The following is a 24,391-nucleotide window of genomic DNA, read 5'->3' as shown; positions in this document are numbered from 1 at the left end:
TGGAGAAAGGAGAAATAAGTGAGGGATGGATGGGTTGGGTGAGAAGACTTCAAGGAGGAGGTAGGATTTGAGCTGGTCCTAGTGGAACCAACCTAAAGAACTTGGAAAGGTAGAGAACAGAAATGGGCTTCAAGCAGAGGCAAGTGATGCCTGCAACAAAGACAGTGGCATGGAAATGAGGGAACATGGGGGCATGATCCAAGCAAGAGGCTTTTATCATAGAGCAAAGGGATATAAGGGAGTGGGATGAAGCTCACTGATGAGGGGTTATAAACACTCAGGGCTTTAGGTCCTGTGAATTTCTAAGCACAGGGAAGTGAATAAATATTTCAATGTGACTCAGGAAAGCAAAGCCTGGTGATATAATGACTGAATTGATCAGACACTGGCAGTGATTCAAGAATGAAGGGACCCAGTTCTAGAACACAGTGAAAACACTTATTGATATATTGATGCATATGTAAAGATGTATATACAAATTGTCATTCTCGCAACAGTCCTATGAAGTAGAAATAAATCCCTTTTCTCCAGGAGAAGTTGGGCGTTTTGAGAGGTCCACCAGGAGGGAAAAGCAAACTGTAGGCAACGATAGCAGAGTGTGCCCTATGTCAGGCAGCATGAGAAAATCCTCAGGAAAAGGCTTAAGATTTCTGACCTCATTCATGCCTCAAACAGCAGAACAATCCCTTTACTTACCTATAAAGCTCTAAACACAACAGAGTTTCCTGGAATCACTGAAGTCTTTTTGTTTGTTTGTTTGTTTTTTGAGACAGGATCTTACTCTATTGCCCATGCTGGTGGTAGGTGGTACGATCACAGCTTATTGCAACCTCAAACTCCCAGGCTCAAGCAATCTTCCTACCTGACACTCCAAGTAGCTGGGACCGCAGGTGCACACTACCATGCCCAGCAAATTTTTTATGTTTTGGAGATGGGATCTCACTGTGTTGTCCAGGCTAGTCTCAAACTCCTGGGCCTCAGCGATTCCCTCCACCTTGGCCTCCTGAAGTGCTAAAATTATAACTACCATACCTGGCCCCATTGAAACCTATGCTTCTATTTTTAGCCTCTTTATAAATCAAATGGATAGAACTGAAAGAGGGATGCTTTGATTTTTATAATCCTTTTAATAACAATTTTAAAATCTAGCACTAATTTTTTATGCAGTTATTTTCTTACAGCACCTACCAATTGCAGGTTGCAGAAGAAACACATTTCCTACAGTGACTGCAGGCTGAAGGATAATCACATATGTCTCATAAATTAAGGGGAAACCCTGCTAGTGATCCTTCAACATGCAATGCTGGAATGGTATCTGATGTCAGTCAAAATCCCAGTGAATTCTTCCTCGATTAATTATGTAGGCAAGCTCTTGACAAGGACATTAGAGGGATGTTTCCTGAGGACAGAAAGCTGTGACTCTTAGCCACCCTAGCTCAAACTTTTGAACTTTGCTTAACAGAGTTCTGGTACTTATGGCTGTGCAAAGGGCTGTGTCCCTAAGGCTCTGCATGTCTAACAGAACTTCTGAGAGTCCTTGTGGAAAGAGTTTACAGGTCTAATTATTTAACAAATGCTTAGGGGGATGTCATTCTGAAAAATGGCCTACCAAGAGCAATGCCAGCAAAGCTCAGGCACTGATTAAATGGTCTTGACATAATTGCCAGTTCAGAAGAATCATGACAGCCACTACTCAAACAATTTTGGAGTGAAAACTATTGAAAAGAGTCACATGGGAAAAGGACTAGAAAAGCAATTATGAAGAATCATTTATTTATTTTATGGGAACGCTGATGTCAAATATTGGCAGTTTTTTAAAGAAGCATTAGAGTTATTTGACCAATGCAGCAGTCATAGCTAGAATGCAAACATATAAATTTAAAATTTTTATTTAGTGAAAAATAGATCAAATTCCATGTTCTGCGGCCTATCTGAGGCTCTTTAAAATGGTTAAGAGGTCAATAATATTAATGAGATCTGAAGTCCAACATGGAAATTGGATATCAAGACCCTAAACAAAGCATAAACCACTAAAAACTCCATGCAAGATTTACTACCCACCAACAAAGCACGGAACAGCATAACAGTGAGCAATACTGGTGAGCTTAATGCTCCATCTACTAGGAGAAGTACTAGCACTATCCGGTGTTTTTGGGTACAGTGACAATGGTTTCAAGCACACTGGAGCAGGTCAGTTGCCTCCCCACTGCAGAGAGCTGCAGTATCGAAATGAAAATGTTACTGGACTGCATGCTGACAGTCAGAACTAATGTTTAGAGGAATTTCCAACGGGCAGAGGAAAATGAACAAACCATATGGAGCTTTTGAGCAAGCTGTTTTTCCATCAGTTTTGAATTGTGTGGCCAGCTCCATTTTCTCCTCCTTTCTGCTCATCAGACTTACAGGACAAGTTGTATTGTTTCTAAATGCTGGCAGTCTTGAAACACAAATATAACTTATAAAAGACCCACATACACCAATGATTCCTACTGTACTGCTGAATCCCCACAACCTCTGATTCCTGAGAATATGATTTTACTGGGAGGATCTTGTTTAAAAATTAGAGCTTTTAGACAAAGCTCTGAAGGTTCAGTAGTGGAATGAAAAGAAGAAGGAATAGGAGCTGCAGGCACCTGGCTGAAGTCTAGGCTTCAGGGCAGTGACAAAGGGAGAAGATGAATGATGAGCTCAGGGCAGTACCAAAGAGGAGGTAACTGAGCAGAAGGTATGGAACATATAACCCCATCTTTCAGAACAACTGCAATTCATAGAAGGGAAATGAGTCAGCAGTCTGGGGCTCACATAAAGATCAAGACTAGAGAGATCCATGGAATCAAACGAAATTAGAGATGTTCACTCCATTTTGCATGAACTTCCTATATAGGGAAGAAAAGGTAGGGTTGGGGAGAAGCCTAAGAACAAATGGAAGAAACATGTCTTACAACATAAGGTGATAGAAATGCATTCAAATGTATCAGTAATCACAATAAACTAAAATGTACTAAGTGGAAACATGGTAGAATTTAAAGGCAAAAGCTGTCAGACTTGATTGAAATAATACAATCTAGCTATAGGTTATTTATAAGAGATACCACTAAAATAGAGGGGTTGAAAATATATTCTAGAAAAAATACTAACTAGAAGGAAACTGGCAAAGTTACATTGAAATTAGACAAAATAAACTGTAAAGAAAAACATTACTGAAGATAATACTATCAGTGCTTAATGATAAAATGTTGGATTCACTTTAAAAGATAGCAATCCTATACTTGTATTTACCTAATAGCTTCAAAATACATTACCACTTTCAACAGACTTCTTTCAGTAGCTGATAGGTTAAATAGGCAAAAATTAAGTATACAGATAATTTGAACTTTTAAAAGCTTGATCTAAAAAATATATATAAAACACTGGGCTCAATATTGTTTTTAAGAATACATAACATATTTAAGAAAACTGGCCACATAATAAGGCTCTAACTAAGGTTCACAAATTGCAATGGATTTTCTATGATTGTACATAACATAATCAAGTTGGAAATCACTAATAAAAATATAAAAATCTCCCATGCACTGAGAATTAAAACACACACTCATAAACTCACATGCTTCTAAGCAACTCATGGGTCAAATAAATCCTAATAAAAACTAAAAACTATCTAATAGCCATTGATGATAGAAATGCTCTCTGTCAAAACTGATTGGGTGCAGGACAACTGTTACTTAGAGGAAAAATCAGTACTCTCAAGTCAATGTTTATATTAGGAAAAAAGATGGCAAGTTAATGTGTTAAGCACCTCGTTTAAGAATAAGAAAATAATAAACTCAAAGAAAGTAGGAGGAAAATAAAGAACGAAATAAAAGAAATTTTAAAAAATGTAATATTAAAGATCAACAAAGTCAAAAGTTACTTCTTTGAAGACTAATAAAACTGACAAACCTCTGGCAGGACAAGGAAAAAAGACAGAAGGCACAAATGAACTAGATAGTGATGAAAAAGGAATAAAAAAACATGAGTAACATAGGTATACACATGCCATCATGGTGGTTCACTGTGTCTATCACCCTGTTATCTACATTAGGTATTTCTCCTAATGCTATCCCTCCCCAGTCCTCCCACCCCCTGCTACCTCTCCCCTAGCTCCCTAACCCCTCAGGCCCTGGTGTGCGATGTTCTCTTCCGCTTCAGTGTGTTCTCATTGTTCAACACCCACTTCCCAGAACTTAAAGTGTAATAAAAATAAATAAATAAATAAATAAATGTTTGAGATGATGGACATGCTAGTTACCCTTATCTGATCACTATACATAGTACATATAAAAATATGTACCCCATGAGTATGTAAAATTATTTAATAAAAAAAAAATATTGAAAATTAAAAAAAGAAATGAGTAGAGACAAATTAAAAGATAATAATATATTAAGAAATGTATGCTTCTAAATAAAAAAGACAAAATGTAAAAATTCATGCAAAAATATTAACTACTAAGATTAACTCAAGGAAAATGAGAAATCTGTAACAGTCCTGTTAACTGTTGAAAAAATGTAGTAATCTAAAATTTTAGCATAAGGAAAATGCCAGATCTACCCAGTTTTATAAGTGACTTTTAAACACTTAAGAGAAAGATAATTTTAAGAGAATAAAAAATACGGAATGTGATCCCATTCATCTTAAAAAGCAGGTATTATTTTAATTCTAAAATCACAATATGAAAAATGATATAATAAGGATAATTAACAGATTAGACTCACTTATGAACATCAATAAAAAGCGATCAGTTAACAGCATATATCATGACTAAGTTAGTTTTATCCCAAGAATGAAGGGTTTGCTTTTTGGTATATATAATAATATTAATTATATAAATTACATATATATTTACTTGCTATGTTAACATACCAAAGAAGGGAAATCAAAATTATTTTGTATATCAAAAAATGCTAAAAAGTATCCTATCAAATTCAATATCTATCCATGGGAAATAATACAAATAAACGAGGAATGGAAGGGAATTATCTTAACCTAATCATAACCGTTTGTTAATCAATTAAGGGTACTTGCCAACCTAAATTTTTAAAACATTTCATATAACATAAATAGTGAAAAGATGACCAGAATCAAGTTAGTTAACACATCTTATAACCTCATTTAGTTACCTTTTTTGTGTGTTTGGTGGGAACATTTAGGATCTACTTAAGTCTTAGCAAATTTCAGGTATATAATACAGTATAATTAACTATAGTCACCAAGCTGTACCATGCTGTACATTAGTTTCCCAGACCTTCTTCATCTAATAACTAAAGTTTGTACCTTTTAATCAACATTGCCATTTCCTCGAATCCCACCCCCTGGCAATTATCATTCTATTCTGTTTCTATTACCTTTTAAGATTCTACATGTAAGTAAAACCATACAGTGTTTAACTTTCTCTGACTTATTTCATTTCACATAATGTCCTCAAGGTTCATTCATGTTGTTGCAAATGGCAGGGTAGACTTCTTTTTTATGGCTGAATAATATTCCATTGTATATACATATCATAATTTCTTTATCCATTCATCTATTTATAAACGTTTAGGTTGTTTCCATGTCTTGGTTATTGTGAATAATGCTGTAATGAGCATAGGAGTCCAGATGTCTCTTTAAAGTAATTCTAATTTTAACCTTTTGAGGAATTTCCATACTGTTTTACATAACGGTGGTAACAAATTACATTCTCCCCAGCAATGCACAAGTGTCCCTTTTCCTCCAAATCCATGCCAACACTTGATTTGTCATTCTAACAGGTGTGAGGTGATATCTCATTGTGGTTTTGATTTGCATCTCCTTGATGATTAGTGATGTTGAGCACCTTTTACTATACCTATTGATTATTTGTATATTTTCCTTAGAAAAATGTATCAGGTTATTTGCTCATTTTTAAGGATTTTTTTTTTTTTTTTTTTTGCTGAGTTGTATGAATTTGTTATATATCTTGGCTGTTAACCCCCTTATCAGATATATGGTCTTCAAATATATTCTCTCAATCCGTGGGTTGCTTTTTCTCTTTGTTGATTGTTTCCTTTACTGTGCAGAAACTTTTTGCTTTGATATAAACCTTGCTACTTTTGTTTTTGTTGCTTGTGTCTTCTGTTTCATATTCAAAAAGTCATTGACTGCTTTGTAGTGGGTGCTAAAAGAACAAACAAACAGAGGAAAAAACATTGCAAAGACCAATGTCAAGGAGTATTTCCCTAGGTTTTCTTCTAAGAGTTTCATTGTTTCAGGTCTGATGTTTAAGTCTTTGAACAATTTCAAGTTAAGTTTTGTGAGTATAAGACAGGAATCGAGTTTCATTCTTTTGCATGTGGATATCCAGTTTTCCCAACATCATTTATTGAAGAGATTATCCTTTCCCCATTGGGTATTCTTGGCACTCTTATAAAATATTAGTTGATCATGTATCTGTGAGTTTATTTCTGGGCTCTTAATTCCATTCCATTGGTCTTTGTGTGTTTTTATGGTACGATCATACTATTTTGGTTACTGTAGGTAATCAAATTATGGTAGGTAGAATTATAATCAAATTATGATTATGGTAGGATCATACTATTTTGATAATTATTTTGATTATTGCAATATAGTTTGAAATCAGAGAGTATAATGTCTATGGTTTCATTCTTTCTTCAGATTGCTTTGGCTATTTGGGGTATTTTGAGGTTCCATACAAATTTTAGGATTTTTTTCCTACCTCAGTTAAAAAATGCCATTGGAATTTTGATAGAGATTGCACTGAATTTATTGGCCAGTTTGGGTAGTATTGGCATTTTAATAACATTAACTCTTCCAATCCACGAACATGGGATATCTTTCCACTTATTTGTACCTTCAATTACTTTTATAAATGTCTTCTAGTTTCCAGTTTACAGATCTTTCACCTCCACGGTTAAATTTATTCCAAGTATTTTTATTCTTTTTAATGCCATTATATGATTTTTCCTCTTATTTCATTTTCAAATAGTTTACATATAGAAGTGAAACTGATATTTGCAGGTTTATTTTGTATTACTGACTCATTTATTAGTTCTCACAGTTTCTGGTGGAGTCTCTGAGATTGTTACATATAAACAGAGACAATTTTGCTCTTCTTTTCCAATTTGGATGCCTTTAATATCTTGTTCTTGTCTAACTGCTCTGGCTAGGACTTCTAACACTATGTTGAATAGAATTGCTGAGAATGGGCATCTTCGTCTTGTTAGAAGAAAAGCTTTGAGCTTTTCATTGTTGAGTGTGTTAGCTAGAAACTTTTCATATATGGTCTTTCATATATATTGAGGTATATTCCTTCTATACACAATTTGTTGAGAGTTTTTATCATGAAAGGACGCTGAATTTTGAGAAATGCCTTTTCTACATCTATTGAGATGATCATATAATTTATATGCTTCATTCTCTTAATGTGGGGTATCATATTTATTGATTTGAATATGTTGAACCACCCTTGTACCCCAGGTACATCTGATTATGGTGTATGACCCTTTTAATGTGCTGTTGCATTTGACTTGCTAGTGTTTTGTGGGTAATTTTTGGAACTACATTCATTGAGGATACTGGTTAATTCTCTTTTCTTATAGGGTCCTTATCTGGCTTTGGATCAGGGTAATACTGGCCTTGTTAAATGAGTTAGGAAGTGTTTCTTCTTCTTCCATTTTTTTCGAAGCATTTGAGAAATACTGGCCTTAATTCTTCTTTAAATGTTTGTTAGAATTTATCAGTAAATCCATCTGGACATAAACTTTTCTCTGAGGGATATTTCTGATTAGTGATTGAATCTCCCCACTTGTTATTGCTATATTTGAATTTTCTGTTTCTTCATGAATAAGTCTAAGTGGGGGCTGTATGTTTCTAGGAATTTATCCAGTTCTTCTAGGTCATCCAGTTAGTTGACATACTTTAATCTTATCAAACCAAAAGATGTATAAGATTTATAAAGAAGATTTTGAAACTTTACTGAAAAACATTAAAGAAGATCCAAACAAATGGAGGCATAAATCATATTAATGAATAGGAACAGCCAATGTTGCCAAGAAGACAATTCGCCCAAGATTTATAAGTGCCTCCCATGCAATTTCAAATAAACCTATACAGACTGTCTGAATTGCCCATCTTTCCCCTGGACTAGTGATTCTAAAATTATGGAAACACAAAGATTTTGAGAATTAACAACATGTTTCTACAGAAGAAAGGCAAGGTAGGCCACAAAAGAGCTTACACACATTATTAGTAGGAGACAAATAATACTCTAGGAGATAAAGACGCAAAGGATATGAACAATTTACAAACGAAAATTTTCACATGGTCAGTAAACATATGAAGACATGTATAGATTCAAATGGAACAAGAAGGAAATAACTTTTTCACATATAAAATTGGCAATTTTTTTTTAAGTTTGTCATTTTAGCATTTTAGTAATGAACTGAAGTAACCATTCTTACAGAGTGCTGATGGGAATGTGAGCTGATGCCACCTTCATGAAAACAGGCTGTCAAAACAGGAGTATGTAATGAATCTTAAACATTTTATATACTTCAAACCAGTAATTTCATCTCTTGAAATGTATCTTTAGAAAGCAATGGAGGTAAATCTAAAGAGTTATTCATAGCAGTGTTCACAGCAAAGATAAAGGAAACATTTGGGATATAATATTAAGTGTAAATATAAGAAAATATTTACATTAAGATTCTAATGCCTTAAAATACTAAACAGAAAATTATTGAAAATTGATAGTGAGTTATAGGTAATTTTTCTTTTTTTAATGCTTTATTTTGAACTTTTTTTTTTAATTATCTTTTTCTTTTTAAACAAAACAACAAAATTGGGCCTGGAAAGCTTTAAAAACAAATTAAGTACTCTGTACTCTTACAACTGTTTTTCATCATTAAATAGAGAAAAAAAATAAAAGCAATCATTCTCCTTAGCCAGATAAATTGTGTTAATTGGATTTATAGTATATTCTTTTCATGTTTCAAGAAGTAAGCTTAAAATACACTTAGTAATCAGCCAAGTAAAATATTTTGGCCATAAAATTGGAAAGGAACTCAAATGCATAATTACCTAAAGCACATAAATACAATACACATAAAAACATATGTTGTATATTTATAATTAACACTGAATACATTACAATTATTCGGTATCTCATATAATTTCCCTGAAGTAAACAGAGAAAAGGTTTTCCATGTCTCCCTAATGGTCAATAATAGAAGATAAAGGGAGTGAAGAAGTTTTTTAAATCTATAGCACAATGAATAATATGGGTAAATTCTAAAATTTTTTTTCTTTTTTTTTTTTTGAGACATAGTTTTGTCCTGTCACCCAGGCTGGAGTGCAGTGGTGTGATCTTGGCTCACTGCAACTTCTGCCTCCCTGGTTGAAGAGATTCTCCTGCTTCAGCCTCCCAGGTAGCTGGGATTACAGGGGCTCACCACCACAACCAGCTAATTTTTGTATTTTTAGTAAAGACCAGTTTTGCCATATTGGCTAGGCTGGTCTCAAACTCCTGATATTGTGATCTAGCCACCTCAGCGTCCCAAAGTGCTGGGATTACACGCATGAGCCACCGTGCCTGGCCAATTTTATTATATTTCAATCATGGACATAAAACTATTTCAGAAGACACAATAGAAGAAATTGGAAAAGTCAGCATGTTCCCTTTGTGATATGACAGGTCAAAAATACGGCCTCGAATTCAATATTACTGTGGTCTGAATGATACATGTAGCAATTACACAAATTTACACACTGTAAAATTTGAAACATTATTAAGTGATTCAAAACATTTAGTTCATATATTTCCTTATCATTCATGATTCTTAAGAGCTGGGTCAGTAGGGATTAGAGACATCATGGAATCATAACCACGTTTCAGAAGCTATGAGAACTTGATACAAAAGTGTGCTAATACTATTACCATATCATCTCAATGCAGACTTCATAGTGCTTTGGAGATGGAGTCAGGGTTAGAAGTGAGAATGGGAAGAGGCTGAAATGAGGGGAGAGATAGGAGGAAAAGATAGTAAGGGCATAGCAGGATAGAAACGACCTCATTCAGAAACTTGGAATAAAATCAGAACCAGCCACAGAGAACCATAGAGGTGCCTGGGGATCATACGTGATGGCCATGTCCCCACACAGGTATCCAACAGCCAGTTGGTTTCGCCCACTGAAAAACATTTCATCCATGAGAATACGCCCATCAAACTGGAAGTCCAGCATCTCTAAGGAGACCATAGCCAGTTAGTTTCGCCCACTGAAAAACATTTCATCCATGAGAATACGCCCATCAAACTGGAAGTCCAGCATCTCTAAGGAGACCATACTACTGTTAATATCACAGACATTTCATGAGTAGTTGCTGTCACAACTGATAGAAGTTGCTCCACGAAAATTCCGTGATTTCCACAACGTTTCAGTGTTAGAGAGTTCACAGAGGGGAACCATGACCACATCTGCCTTCTGATTCCTAATCCACTATCCTTTCTATAACACAGCACTGTTCTTTGAAAAAAAAAATTGACTTTTCAACTGGTTATTTTTTGTATCATTTAACCAAAACATAAGGTGTTATTTTGGCTCTGCCAAGGGGTTAATAAGAGTGCCACTGTATTTTGTATTATTCCATTGAAAAAAGATTCATCAACTTCCAGAGAAGATTTATTAGAAAACCTTGGGCTTTCAAGCACAACTCAGGTTTACAAACTTGTCTTCTCCCTCTCTTCTCCCTTCTTTCAGCTGCAGGGTTGGCTGGTAGCCACACAATAATCCGGGAGAGCAGCACATGGAATCTGTGACTCTCAAGAGCAGCAGCTTGATTTTAGCCTAGAACTGGTCATGTCAGATGAGCCGGACTGGCGGGTACCTTCAGAATGATTTTCCTGCATTACTCAGACAATGAGAAACTAGAGCAGGGAGGAGCAATGTTGCAGTGACCTCATGTCACAGAGCTAGGACCCTGAGTGAGATTAATGGGCAGCATCTGCTGCTGCTGAGCTGCTGAAACGCACCAGAGTTGGCGCTGTCAACGGGGCCCCAGGCTGGATGGGTACTTTGCCAAAGGACAAATCGCTGTTCAAAGCAAACACAACAGCAGACAGGAAAACTAACATTCCTACCATGAAATCATGAGTCACATCAATAAAACACAAGGTTAATTTCCATAGGTCTGTGTCTCCATGGAGTTTCATACAGAAGTAATGTGCTTCAGTAGAAAGAACACAGGCTTTATGATGCTACAGCCTGCCTGCAACTCTAGACAAGACTGCTTGGGGCAAGTCACTTCAATTCTCACTCATTTTATCATCTGGAAAATGGGTTTGATAGTAACGTAACAGCATTGTCGTTAGAAGTATCTATCTCTTATGTGCCGTGTGGTGTTTTATTTTATTTACTTTTATTTTTGAGATGGGAGTCTTGCTCTGTCATCGGACTGGAGTGCAGTGGCACAATCTCAGATCTCAGTTCATTGAGACCTCTGCTTCCCCCTGTTGAAGTGATTCCCTAGTCTCAGCCTTCCGAGTAGCTGGGACCACAGGCATGTGCCACCATGGCCGGCTAATTTTTTGTATTTGAGTAAAGATGGAGTTTCACCATGTTGGCCAGAAAGGTCTTGATCTGAGCTAGTGATCTGCCAGCTCTGGCCTCCCAAAGTGCTGGGATTACAGGTGTGAGCCACCGCACCCGGCCCGGTATGTGTTCTTTGCACACTGCTGATATAGTCGGTGTTAGACAAGGGCAGGTACCCTCAACATCATCAACGTTCTAGCAGCCAAGCAAGACTTATGGAAAGTCCAACCCTCAAAGACTCACTTTCTTCTGAAATACCTTTACGAGCTGTGAAACTGTCTATGATGATACAGAGTTTCTTTTCTTGGAATAGTTATGTAATGAAATGCATTGGAGTCGCACCTAAATAATTCTACATTGCTTCTATTAGGAGTCGGCAAGAGATAGGGAAAGCCAAAGGGCTTTTCCTCCTCTCACACATTCTGCTCAGCACAAAACACTGCTATGATCAGATGTCTGGGATTTTTCCACACCAAGCAACTCTCCAGTGGACACCAACTGGTCACTTTCATTGTGACACTTTTACCTGGAGTCAAATCCTACAGGCTGAGGGCTCAGTCCCGCAAGATGGCTCCCCGCTTCAGATGCCATTCCCCAGTTGTAGGTTGTCTCCTATACTATAAATCAGGGTTCCCACGACACTCTCCTTAGGTTTAATTAATTCGCTAGCACAGCTCACAGAACTCAGGGCACACACATTTTATTATAAAGGATACAGGCAAGCAACCAGATGAAGAGGTGTAGGACTGGATACGGGGCCAGGACACCAAGCTTCCATGCCCTCCGTGGATGCTCCACCACCCAGCACCTCCATACATGCATTCAGCAGCCCAGAAGCTCATCACAGCTTGTTGTTCAAGAGCTTTTAGGGAGTGTAATCTCTAGCTGCCTCTACCCTCCTTTGCTGGAGGTGGGTGTGTGGAGCTGAAAATGTTCCAACCCTCTAATCAGTAGGTTTTCCTGGAGACCCGCCCCATCCTGAGGCTAGCTAAGGGCTCCACTCTAAGTCATCATTAGCATAAAGTTAGGTGTTAGTAAAAGATGTTCTTATCATTCATAAAATCCCAAGGGTTTTAAGAGCTCAGTGCCAGGAACCAGGGACAAAGACCAAATATATTTCATTTCTGCCACAAGGTTAAATAAGAAGTGTAAAGCAAACATGTATTAAAAATGTCTATCCTCTGCTGGGAGTGGTGGCTCACGCCTGTAATTCCAGCATTTTGGGAGGCCTAGGTGAGTGGATTACTCGAGGTCTGGAGTTCGAGACCAGCCTGGCCAACATGGTGAAACACCATCTCTACTAAAAATACAAAAATTTGCCGGGTGTGGTGGTGCATGGCTGTAGTCCCAGCTACTCAAGAGGCTGAGGCAGGAGCATCTCTTGAATCTGGCAGATGGAGATTGCAGTGAGCCCAGATTTCACCATTGTACTCTAGCCTGGGTGACAGAATGAGACTCTGTCTTAGAAACAATTTTAAAAAGTCTATACTCACATTTTAAAACATAGGTTGGTTTTCAATAAGTAAAATGACCACATGGAACATCCACCACATGCTTCCCATTTTTAGGTGATCAGTACTGATCAGGTTCAAGTTGGCCAGTACAGTGTTTTTGACTGGATACTGCTAGCCCAGTTGATCAAATATGACGATTTGTAACATCCTAAGCTTGTATTTTTTAATAGTTCTATCCATCTCTAGCATTTCCCCATGTATACGTGTGTTTAAATACACAGAAATCAATTCATCAAATATGAATTACAAAGTGTAACTACGTAGAAATCAGTTCAGCACATACACAGCACTGTTTGTCAAATATGTACTGAATAAATCAATTAATATATTGCCTACTATACTATCAGTTAATCTACTGCCTACTATATTATTCAAAAACAGAGCTGTGAGACTGGCGGGGGAACGGTTGTTTTTGATTGGGATCAGGGACAGCTTGGGGGGCAGTTACATCTGAGCTGTGTCTGATGGGATTTGATAAGTGAAGGAGGAGCGGAAGCCATGCCAGGCAGAGGCCACAACCTGCAGCATGGCCCAGAGCCCTGGAGGCCTGGAGGGTGGTGAGTTGGTAAGTACATCAGCAGAACCAGAGCACGGCTTGCATTACAATGAAAGCCTGAAATACAGGGTGAGGTCGTGACACAGAGGGCTGAACATGCTATGCGAGGTTCTTATTTTTGGAAAGAATCAATAGCATAGTTTTGAGCATCAGTTAAACATGATAATATCTACGTCTTACAAAGAAAACTGGTTGCAGAGTCCAGGACAGATCTGAAGGAGAGGGACTAGGTATCGAGGTAAGTCATGGCACAGACAAGTGATCGGGGCAGGCCTTAGGGGAGGGAAAAGAGGGAGCCACTGAAAATGGGGAGGAGAGAGAGCAATTGGAACTTGAGCCTGCTGGTGTAGAGCTGAGGGAGCGGCAGGGGCGATGGCAACCGTGAAGAATCAAGCTTGACCATGTTAGTGGGTGGTGACAGCATCAAACTAATCAAAAGCAGGACCGATACCAGACACACATAAGGTCCGCAGATGCTGGCACACAGGCGCGTTTGCTATCCCTTCTGGGCCAGGTCCTCTGAGAAGGCACTTGTGGCTAATGGCATCTGACACTAAAAGCATGTTAACAAGTGGGAAAACTGCTTAACTTCTCTCGGGTTAGATAAAGAAAACTCTAAGAAGCAGCTTCAAAATGGAAACCAGACAGTTGACAGTTGCCTAGAAGTGCTTCACACAAATTGGAAAATGTTGACTGCCATGAGTTATTATCAGAAGCAGCACAGACAGTTGTAGGAAATAACAATTTTCGATCTAATTTTCTGAAGTTTGAGGTTGTACATGATGTCATCAGAGGCAAGGGCAAAAGAAAACTGTATAAAAAATTAGCTAACGTGAAAGAGGTCCCAAAAGCAGGCGGACTGAGTAGAGCAGGCAACACATAAAACACACTTTTTTGTTGGCACATTAGAAAAAAAATAAAACTTCATCTCAAAACCAACTCTCTGTATTGCATTATTAAAAAATATGCAGAAACTTTCACCCACTAAGAAAGTACCCATCAACACACACACCTTACTTGCCCAAATAGCTTGAAGCCATCTCAAAATTTCAGAGAGAAGTGTTACCATTTTCTTACAGACCTGGCTCACCAGCACCACAATAATTAAAGGAAAAAAATCACTTGGCTGCTGCAGCCATGGGAGGCACAGCTGTGGTGATTCTTAATGCATTTGCAGTGCCTGCCAGTGCCTCCCCACCCCCAGCTCCCCATCCTTAGCCTTCAATCGTTTTGTTTTGTTTGTTTTGTATTCTGTGGGACAGAAAATAACCTGCACTGATCATGCCAATTGATTGACTCAGCTGGTGCCTCAGAATTTGAAGCGGGAACTGAAAAGCACATCTGAAAAGTGTGTGGGCTGGAGGTGAGGGAAGGGGCGCCTCCCCCTCTGGACTGCACACAGAATCTGTGAACCAGCTGTGTACAGGCAATGTTCTGTCAGCTGAGTAACACAAAGTGCCTTTGATTCCACCTGCCCCTGCTTCTTTGTGCAAAATCCAGCAAAGGGGCTGCTGTGTACCATTTTGAAAACTCTTCGACAAGTATGTGCAATTCTACCTCTGCTGACCAACTCCAAACAAGGCAGAGACCAGTGCCCAGGGTGCCCTCCTCCCACACCCTGCTGCTGGGCTGGTCTCAAAATTCCAGGGCCTGTCTTCCCCAGCTCAAGGCCTTTCCCATGGAAGAGCATCTGAAGGCAGGGAATCAGAACTGAGATCCTTGCAGAGAGCAGGTGGCTTTCTGGGAGTGTTTTTTATAGGATATGCTGGTGCTATGATTTGGATATGGTTTGTTTGTCCCCACCAAAACTCATGCTGAAATCCAGTCCCTGGTGTGGCAGTGTTGGGAGGTGGGGTCTACTGGGAGGTGTCTGGATCATGGGAGTAGATCATGAATGGGCTGGTGCCATCCTCATGGTCACGAGTGAGTCATGCTCTGGAAAAAGTGGCTTAGATACCACAAGAACAGGTTGTTACAGCGCAATTCCAGGCAAGGTGGTTCATGTCTGTAGCTCCACTACTTTAGGAGGCTGAGGTGGAAGGATTACTTGAGACCAGGAGTTCAAGACCAGCCTCAGCAACATATTGAGACTCTGTTTCTACAAAAAATAAAAAAAGTTAGCTGGGCTTGGTGGTGCGTACCTAAAGTTCCAGCTACTCAGAATTCTGAGTGGGAGGATTTCTTGAGCTGAGGAGGTCAAGGCTGTAGTGAGCTATGATCATACCACTACACTCCAGCCTGGGCAACAGAGTGAGACTCTGTCTCTTAAAAAAAAACAATTCTCCTCCTGTTTGGTCCTCTCTCACTGCATGTGTCCTCCTCTCTTTTGACTTAGCACATGGCCCTCAGCAGAAGGCAGTGCCATGCTTGTCTCCTTCCCAGCTTGCAGGACCTTTTTTCTTTACAAATGACGTAGACTCAGGTGTTCTGTTGTAGCAACATTAAATGCACAAGAACAGCTGGCTTCACTGAGGAGGCAAGCAAATAAGAGTGAGATTTTGGGCCAGGCACGGTGACTCATGCCTGTAATCCCAACACTTTAGGAGACCGAAATGGGCGGACCACCTGAAGTCAGAATTCTAGACCAGCCTGGCTAACATGGTGAAATCCCATCGCTACTAAAAATACAACATTAGCTGGGTGTGATGGCATGTGCCTGTAGCTGCAGCTACTTGGGAGTGAGTTGGGAAGATCACTTGAACCCGGGAGGCAGAGGTTGCAGTGAGCTGAGATGGTGCCGCTGCACTTCAGCCTGGGCCACAGAGCAAGACTCAGTCTCAAAAAAAACCAAAAACCAAAAAACAACAACAAAAAAACCCCGCAAGATTTTAGAGGACAGGGGAGGTATTTTGATGATAAAATATAGACAAAGGCAAAAAATAAAACATTGAGCTTGCATTTAACAAAATTAACTGTTTTACTTAGGAAATGGGAGAAGGATTGAGGGGGGATATACAACTTACATGTTTAAAAGAGACCTAAAGGGAGCTACAAGGACATGATGGTTTAAAGAAAATGTAGGCTCCTCAGAAAACTTCATAGGCTGTACCTAATCCTGAAGATTCTGGCATAATGTCTTCAATTCCCCAGTTTAAACTGACCTAAAAAAACAATCTTCATGTTCATTTATAAAATTAATCACCAGGGTTTGTGCCTCAGAAAGAGGCATAATATAAGAAAAGTAGGTGGGGGTGAGCGCAGTGGCTCACGCCTATAATCCGAGCATTTTGGGAGGCTAAGGCAGGCAGATCACCTGAGGTCAGGAGTTTGAGATCAGCTTGGCCAACATGGCGAAAACCCGTCTCTATTAAAAATACAAAAATTGATTGGGCATGGTCATGTGCCTCTGTAGTCCCAGCTTTCAGGAGGCTGATGCTTGAGAATCACTTTAATCCAGAGCTGGAGGTTACAGTGAGCTGGGATTGTGCAACTGCACTCCAGCCTGGGTGACAGAGTAAGACACTGTCTCAAAAAAAAAAAAAAAAAAAGAAGTAGGTGGGATAAAGATAATGCTTTTCTAAATATATTTATATATTTAGATATACACATGTACACACACACAGGTTTTTGTTTTGTTTTGTTTTGTTTTTTAAGAATAGGATGCAAAGAGTTACTTCAGCCTCTGAGAAATTTCAGCTCTAGTAACTGGAAATAAATGTTTGTGCCCCAGAGTGACACTATTAACTAATAAAACAGTACCATCTGTGTTTTTCAGAGCATCTCTCTTGCAGTAGCTTTCAAATGGCATCCTTTCTTTATCTTAATTTTACAGTTATAGCAAAACGTATTCTTTCAGAATAACTTGGCTGTTTTCCTACATAAGGTTGTCTTTCTGCTTGAACTCATATTGACTTAGAATCAGTTCAAAAATCGAGGCATAAACAATGTCCTTTGGGGACTACAGTGGGGGAAGGAACTCACTCCCCACTCGCACAGGGTCAGCACCACGTTGGGCCTGACATGATATTAAGCCACTTACAAGGGGTGCAGCACACCCTTGTCTAGGGCTGGGTGTCAGGGTTCAGGGCAGAGCTGCAGCATTATGGCAAATCTCCTGGTTCAACACCAGCTGAGAAAGGCCCAAAAGTCTGCATGGGGCAGGGTGGCTGAGTCTGACCTGTCTGTCCTTGAGTAAAGCACTCTCTCTTCCACTTTTCTGGGAAGCCCACAGGAATCCCGCAGGGGCTTAGCACAGACTGCCCTTTGCTTGTCAGAGGAATCAGGCAGCTTTTCTCTCACAGCAACATAAACAAACTTGCCCTTTCCACTCCGTCTTTCTCCAGAGGTCTCTGCACCACTCTCTGTTGACAACATGCCATTTTCTGTTCAATTCAGCATGTTTACTTCTTTATTGTGATTCATGTCTGAGTTTCTTTTGAATCAAATTATTTCATCTCCCTGGTGAGAGGTGCCATATGACTATCTTGTTAGAACAAAATCAAATAAAAAAATCTGCACTGAGCTCTGCTCCATCTCCTCCCCTGGCATGGTATGCTCTTGTTTGGACACACTTCTATCGGCTACTTGATCAGTAATGAATCCTTCCGGTGTTTAGGCCAACTTTGAGACACTGCTGTCTTGAAAATGATAAAGAAGAATTGGTTGAAACCTGTTCAACAGAGAGAACATCACTACTTCAAAAATATTAGACAGCGTGGACGACTGGCTTTCCCTGATATGCATAGACTGAAGAAGACCAGAAAGGCTGATGGGATGATTACACAGAGTCACAGGAACAAACAGTTATACTTTAGATTTTATCCCCAAAGATACTTCAGTACTGAAGTAATTCACTGCTTCAACAATTGTTGAAGCCAAGCATTTCTCAGCAGTTTGAATAGAAATAGAACAATAGGAATTTTCAAAATATGCTTTACCTCTCTCATTTACTTTTTTGGGGTATTACCTTTTAAGAAATTGCCTATGTATCTCATACAAATAATATTTTTATACTGAGCTGTTCAAAGTAAAGAGCTCTCCATCCAAGTATGGGAATGAGACTCAGGCTATCTGAGTCTTTCCCTCCACGCCCCCACCCCTTTTGTTTTTGAGACAGAGTCTTGCTCTGTCACCCAGGCTGCAGTGCAATGGTGCAATATCGGCTCACTGCAACCTCCGCTTCCTGGGTTCAAGCCATTCTCCTGCCTCATCCTGCTAGGTAGCTGGGACTACAGGCAAGCACCACCACGCCTGGCTAATTTTTTTTGTATTTTTAGTAGAGATGGGGTTTCACCATGATGGCCAGGCTGGTCTCAAACTCCTGATCTCAAATAATCTGCCTGCCTTGGCCTCCCAAATTGCTGGGATTACAGATGTGAGCCGCCGCACCCCTATGTCTTTCTTCCCTTTTAATGCTTCTATAATGATGTCCAAACCTCTCAGTATGACACATGAGGTGCTTTTGGTGACTGGAGACCTGACCACCCTTATCCTGCAGCCCAGTCCATCCTGGAACTCAGGCATATAGAACTCCTGCCATTTCCCCAGAGAACTCCAGTCTCCTGCTTTTGCATCTACCTGGACAGCTGTCCTCTTTCACCTTCTCCTACTCAACTCCCACTCATCTTCAAGGAGAGAAGTCATCCTTGCTCTTGGCTGGCTCAGGTGACCCCACTGGCCTTCAGAGAACCCCTGTGCATCTCTCTTTAAGAGTGTGGGGTTTGACTGGACAAACTGTAGTCACTACCCGGCTGCCTTCTCCTGCCCCATCAGCTTTCCCGTCAGGGACAAGGAGAAGCAGTTCTCCTCTGTATCCCTGGTGCCACATGCAGTGTACGGCTGGTAAAATTAAACTCTTTCCCAAATCCTACTTTGCCAAAGACACCAACGTAATCAATATTTTTTAGGAGGATTATGCCATCTAGAGTTACAGTATTCCTTAGGACTCTCCAACTTAGATATGGAAATACTATCACAGCAATAAAACATGACAACATATATTTTTAAAAATTTATTTTCTCAGTTCTTAAACTCTTAACCCATAGAATCGAATCTACCTATTTATTTGTAAGTTACTTGTTAATGGGAATTTTTGATGATATATGGTGTATGGTAAGAAAATTATCTAGCCCTGTAGATGAAGCAAAAGTACTAACCCCTTTCCATAACATGTGGCTCACTCATCCTCAGATTGCTATGCACCAGAGATGACAGAACTTTACTGAAACCTCAGTATAACAAAGTTTTCCTATAAAAAACATGGTGTCAACTTCTGCTCTTGGATCTTATTATAAGTTAGTATTTTTTTCTTCTACTAGCTAAACACTTCAAATGAACACTTACCATATGCCAGATATAATTCTAGCACCTACATTAAAATAATTTATTCCTCACAACAACCTTTTGAGGTTGATACCATAATTATTCTATTTACAGATGAGGAAACTGCTGCCCAGACAGGTTAGAGAACTTGTCCAAGGTCACACAGCTATGAAGCAGAGCTGAGTTTGACCACAGGCAGTCTAGTGCCAGAGCCTGTGTTCCAAACCACAACCTCTCAGTATCTGTTGGGTGGGATGGGCCCACTGAGAATCACAGAGACTCCCACTACACCAGTTAGCGCTCAACACTCTTGACTCTGAGCATGTGTTCATGGAAAGGATGCAGACTTTACAGCATGGAAAGAGGTCTGTTTCGTTAGATGTCTAAAAAGTAAGTGAACTTCAAAAAAATAACTGTTTAAGGATTTTCCAGATTCTCATTAGAATAACATCTCCCTGGGGCTAGAGAAAGTGGGGCATATGAGTACTTGAAGTCTGGAAGCTTTCACTCTACTACCAGTTCCCAGAAGCCTGGCTGTGCCTCCATCAAGACCAGAGCATGCCATTCTGTGACACAGGCTTCTTAAGGGGTGTCCCCTTCTCCTTGCCCCAGTACATGCACACCTGCCCACCATCACCACTCCTCACTTCCCTGTCATCTGCCCCCCTAGATGACAACATCAGCATCCCTCCGGGAAGGCGGCACAAAGGGCACGGTACTCGGTGACGGGATTATTCCTCATAGAACTGCCGGTTTCCTATTTCTCCCAATAGCTCCTTTCCATTTGTTCCTGCTTTCACCTGTGGCATATGTGTTTTGTTCATTATTTCCTTCCTTTCCTTCTTTTTTTTAAACAAATAATGGTTTTAGGCTTTAAAAGTATTCACTTTTTAGCAGTCCTCTCTGATCACAGAAGCTAAAGTGAGAAAAAGTTTTCTGAAACGTAGTTAGTGAATGCACCATTTTATTTTGGGAACTAAATTAGCAGTCAGTTATAATCTGCTTAAAATGAGTATATAATATTTCAGTTTATACTTATAAATCATATTTATTCAGAAGATCTGAATGGGAAATATTTTCTACATCTTTCAAATATGCATTGTCTACAGCACATCATAAGAAGCAGGTATTTTTAAATAGTCCATGAAAAATTGGGCTCAGGTTATTTCATGGATTGTTATTTGAGCCTAAAACTAATCTCTTTGACATTAACATCTTTAATAAACATTTGAGCAATATCTGCATTCAGAATATTGGATAGAACTTAGACATCATCCCTATTCATTAGGCTTATATTTTCTCAATAACCTAATTTTGTCTTTCATACGATATTAAGCTTTTGGAAGTCTTACTCTTAATCCTATTAATTCCTAAGCTACACTTTAAAAGTGCAGAAGGGAATGTGCAAAGGCAGTCAATTTCACTGAATTACACATTGAATCGCTAAAGCTAAATCTAAGAATTTCAGGGTTGCTAAAATGCAGAACTTCAACAGAAAATATTTTCTGGACTTCAGTCAAATCCCAGGGCATGGTGTGGATGGAATTCTCTGGCTTCACAGTCTTCTGAACTGAGGTCATTGGCAATACACCAGTACACACATGTTAGCACAGCAAAGTATTATCTATGTCTGCTTGGGACCAAAGCCTTATTCCTAAAAGAAGTGTAGCAGTGGCTCTGCCAACAGTGGTACCATGTGTTGCTTTGACTGCTGTAATGAATCTTTGATGTTCAAGTTTGGAAAAAGAGCTAAAACCAAGACAGTGCAGTATCTGGGGCATAAAATGAAGTGTTGTGAGCCTGTCTACAAGAGAAAAAAAACAGAGTTTGAAACTCACAAGCTATCCAGGTGGTAGAAACAGATTTCAAAAATACTCTAATTCCAGGCAAGATGTTTCCCAACTCTGAGCTAGTTAGACAGATACGAGATCAGAACCACATTTTAAGATTTAAAAAACATACATGTCTATATAATCCTATTTTTACTCTGAGTAAGCATGCTACTTTATTTTCATCAATGACTGCAAATTAATTTTAATAACATAAAAAAGCAATTCAACTTTTCTATTCTGCTCCCTGAGCCCCACGCCACCCACTTAAGGGAGGGCATATTTCAATCAATTAATTTTCTTTAGTTCTTGAATGACCTTCTGACAGTATTAACTAATGGTATAGGGTGTGAAAGGGGTAAGCCCTATATTATATATATTCAGAGAACATCATTGTTCCCAGAAATGTCCCTGACAGCTACCCACACAAGTGCCCAAGACAGTGGCATGCTCTCTGGGCTGGCTGGACAGTAATGGTTGTCACTGCCATGATAATAGCCAGTCCCTACACTGCTCTCTGATCTCTACCACGTGACATTGCTGATTGGTCTATAATTGCTTTAAGTGGACAGTTTCTTCCTGAGATAATGACTACAAAATCATTAGAATTTAATAGCATAATTACAGGAAAAGCCAAGGAAGGTGATCAAGAATGTGGAAGGAGACATGAACTAAAACTTAATTCTGACAGAGGGAAGAAGAAAAAAAGAGGAAAAAACAGGATGGGGAGGGGAAGAGAGCCTAGTAAATTTCTGTTTTCATTGTCTATTTATGCAGAATAAGGTAAAAGGCAAGGTGCTCTTCCTTTTTCCATGTAACGCATGTGAACTTGGTAGTAAGTTTTACTGTCAGATAAAAGTGGATCCACGGATAAAATACAGTCGGCCTTGATATTCCAGGGCTCTGCATCCGTAGATTCAATCAAATGTAGATTGAAAAGAATATACATAATATCCTTGGGACGCAAAACCCATGGATCTGGAGGACTGGTTTTTTGTACCCTCAGGTTCCACAGGGCTCACTGTGGGATTGGACATAGGCTGGGGTCCTGGAACCAGTCCCCCGGAATACCGAGGGACAACTGCACTTCGTCTCTTTCTGGCATCTCTCATAGGCTGGGGTTTCCTTTACTTTCTGATTGACTTGGGAGCACAGTACCTGGCAAGGAGTCCAAGAAGGAATGGGAAAGCCCTGGCACAGAGCTTGTGCTCACCTCGTATTCCTCCTTGAAGCCGTAGCCCTCGGCACACTTCATCTGCGTGATGTGCTGAAGGAGGTCTGCCACCCGGATGGCGGGGTGGAGCTGCCCAGTCTGGTAGGGCACGTCAGCCGGCTCCCGCTTCTTGTAAGTATGGGACTGCACCAGGCTGCTGGTATCGCTGGCCATCGTGTGGGTTTCATCTAGGAAAAGAAAGGTCAGGGAGAAAATGAGGGAGAGCCAGGGAGCTAGGTCGGCATCACCGAGAATGCTAAGAAGCTGGCTCCTGGCATCCCCTCACCTAGGGCTGCAAAATTCCCTACGATGGCTCAGCAAAAAAGAAAAGTTAAATGTTTAGAAATTTAAATGGGGTTGGCAATACTGATAGGAATGCGCAGAAATCTTTGTTTTTACAAAGCAGTCCAAACGATATATTGCTTTCACAAAGCTAATTGAGAAGAGCCCTTTAGCCTTTCAGTGCTAAAGTTTGTGAAAGTTTCAACCTGAAACTTCGTCAAGACCTGGTGCAAAACCAGTCTTGTATTCTTTGAAACATTAGTTCAGTAGTTCGTATGATGACATAAATAAACTCTGCACAAATGTTCTGTGAGCAAAATAAAAGTGCACAAAATGGTGTGGCTTATAAAGCTAGCAATGGAAATGTGGACTTAATACATGAAATCAAAGAAAAGTGGAAAAATTAAAGGGAACCTGGTTTGGGGGTAACGTTTTGATGAATCACTTTGCATGCTCCAGTATCGGAAAGCTTGACAAGATATTGTGGACCAGCACATCACACATGGAATGTTCTACAAAGGCAAACATGCAGGCCAGCACAGAGCAGCACCAGCTGGCTTCGTCAGGATCTACCAGTAAGACACACACTCCCACTCCCTCCACAACTCTTCCATGGGGCGAATCGGGGAACTTACCATTTATTGGCACTTTTAAGAAGATACATATCAGGAGAAAAAAGGAGGAGAAAAAGGAAACAGGGCATAAGCAATAGTATTGCGTGCATAATTACAGGTAGTTTTTATTTTATGCTTTCACTTTCCACTTAAGTTTTCTATTTCAGAGGTGGTCAGAGGGCAAAGCCTCAATTCTCCCATCACGTTAGGATGGAGGTGTTGAATTTAAGTACTCAGTAACAAAAAGGAGGTTAAAATTAGTATCATAATTGCTTTCATCCCCCATGAACGAAGTAATGTCTAAATAAGTCTTATTTGTATTCAACACATTTTCTCATTTAAATTTCTTGAACAAGTCAACCAAATTGTACTACAAAATTGATGTCGAAATTTGGTCAGATAAGCCTAAAGAGGCTATACTTTAATGGAGGCCTACTAGTAAATTATGTTAATGAACTGCAGAAATGGTAGCTATTAAAAATGTCTTATGCAGGAAAATGCTATTAGATTAAGAATTCCA

The 24,391-nt window shown here is 39.5% G+C and overlaps 1 protein-coding gene across 12 annotated transcripts in view; it reads right to left on the bottom strand.

The window, feature by feature from the left end:
• Nucleotides 1-24,391, bottom strand: part of PTPRM (protein tyrosine phosphatase receptor type M) — an 836,104-nt gene that overhangs the window by 128,243 nt on the left and 683,470 nt on the right. For all 12 annotated transcript variants that reach the window (XM_074383756.1, XM_074383758.1, XM_074383757.1 and 9 more), the window contains one exon: nt 22,976-23,163. In XM_074383756.1, the coding sequence (XP_074239857.1) occupies nt 22,976-23,163 (188 nt within the window). The remainder of the gene's footprint in view (nt 1-22,975; nt 23,164-24,391) is intronic.

Source organism: Saimiri boliviensis, chromosome 13 (genome assembly GCF_048565385.1).
Source record: "Saimiri boliviensis isolate mSaiBol1 chromosome 13, mSaiBol1.pri, whole genome shotgun sequence".
NCBI lineage: Eukaryota > Metazoa > Chordata > Mammalia > Primates > Cebidae > Saimiri > Saimiri boliviensis.
This window is presented reverse-complemented; position numbering and strand designations above follow the sequence as displayed.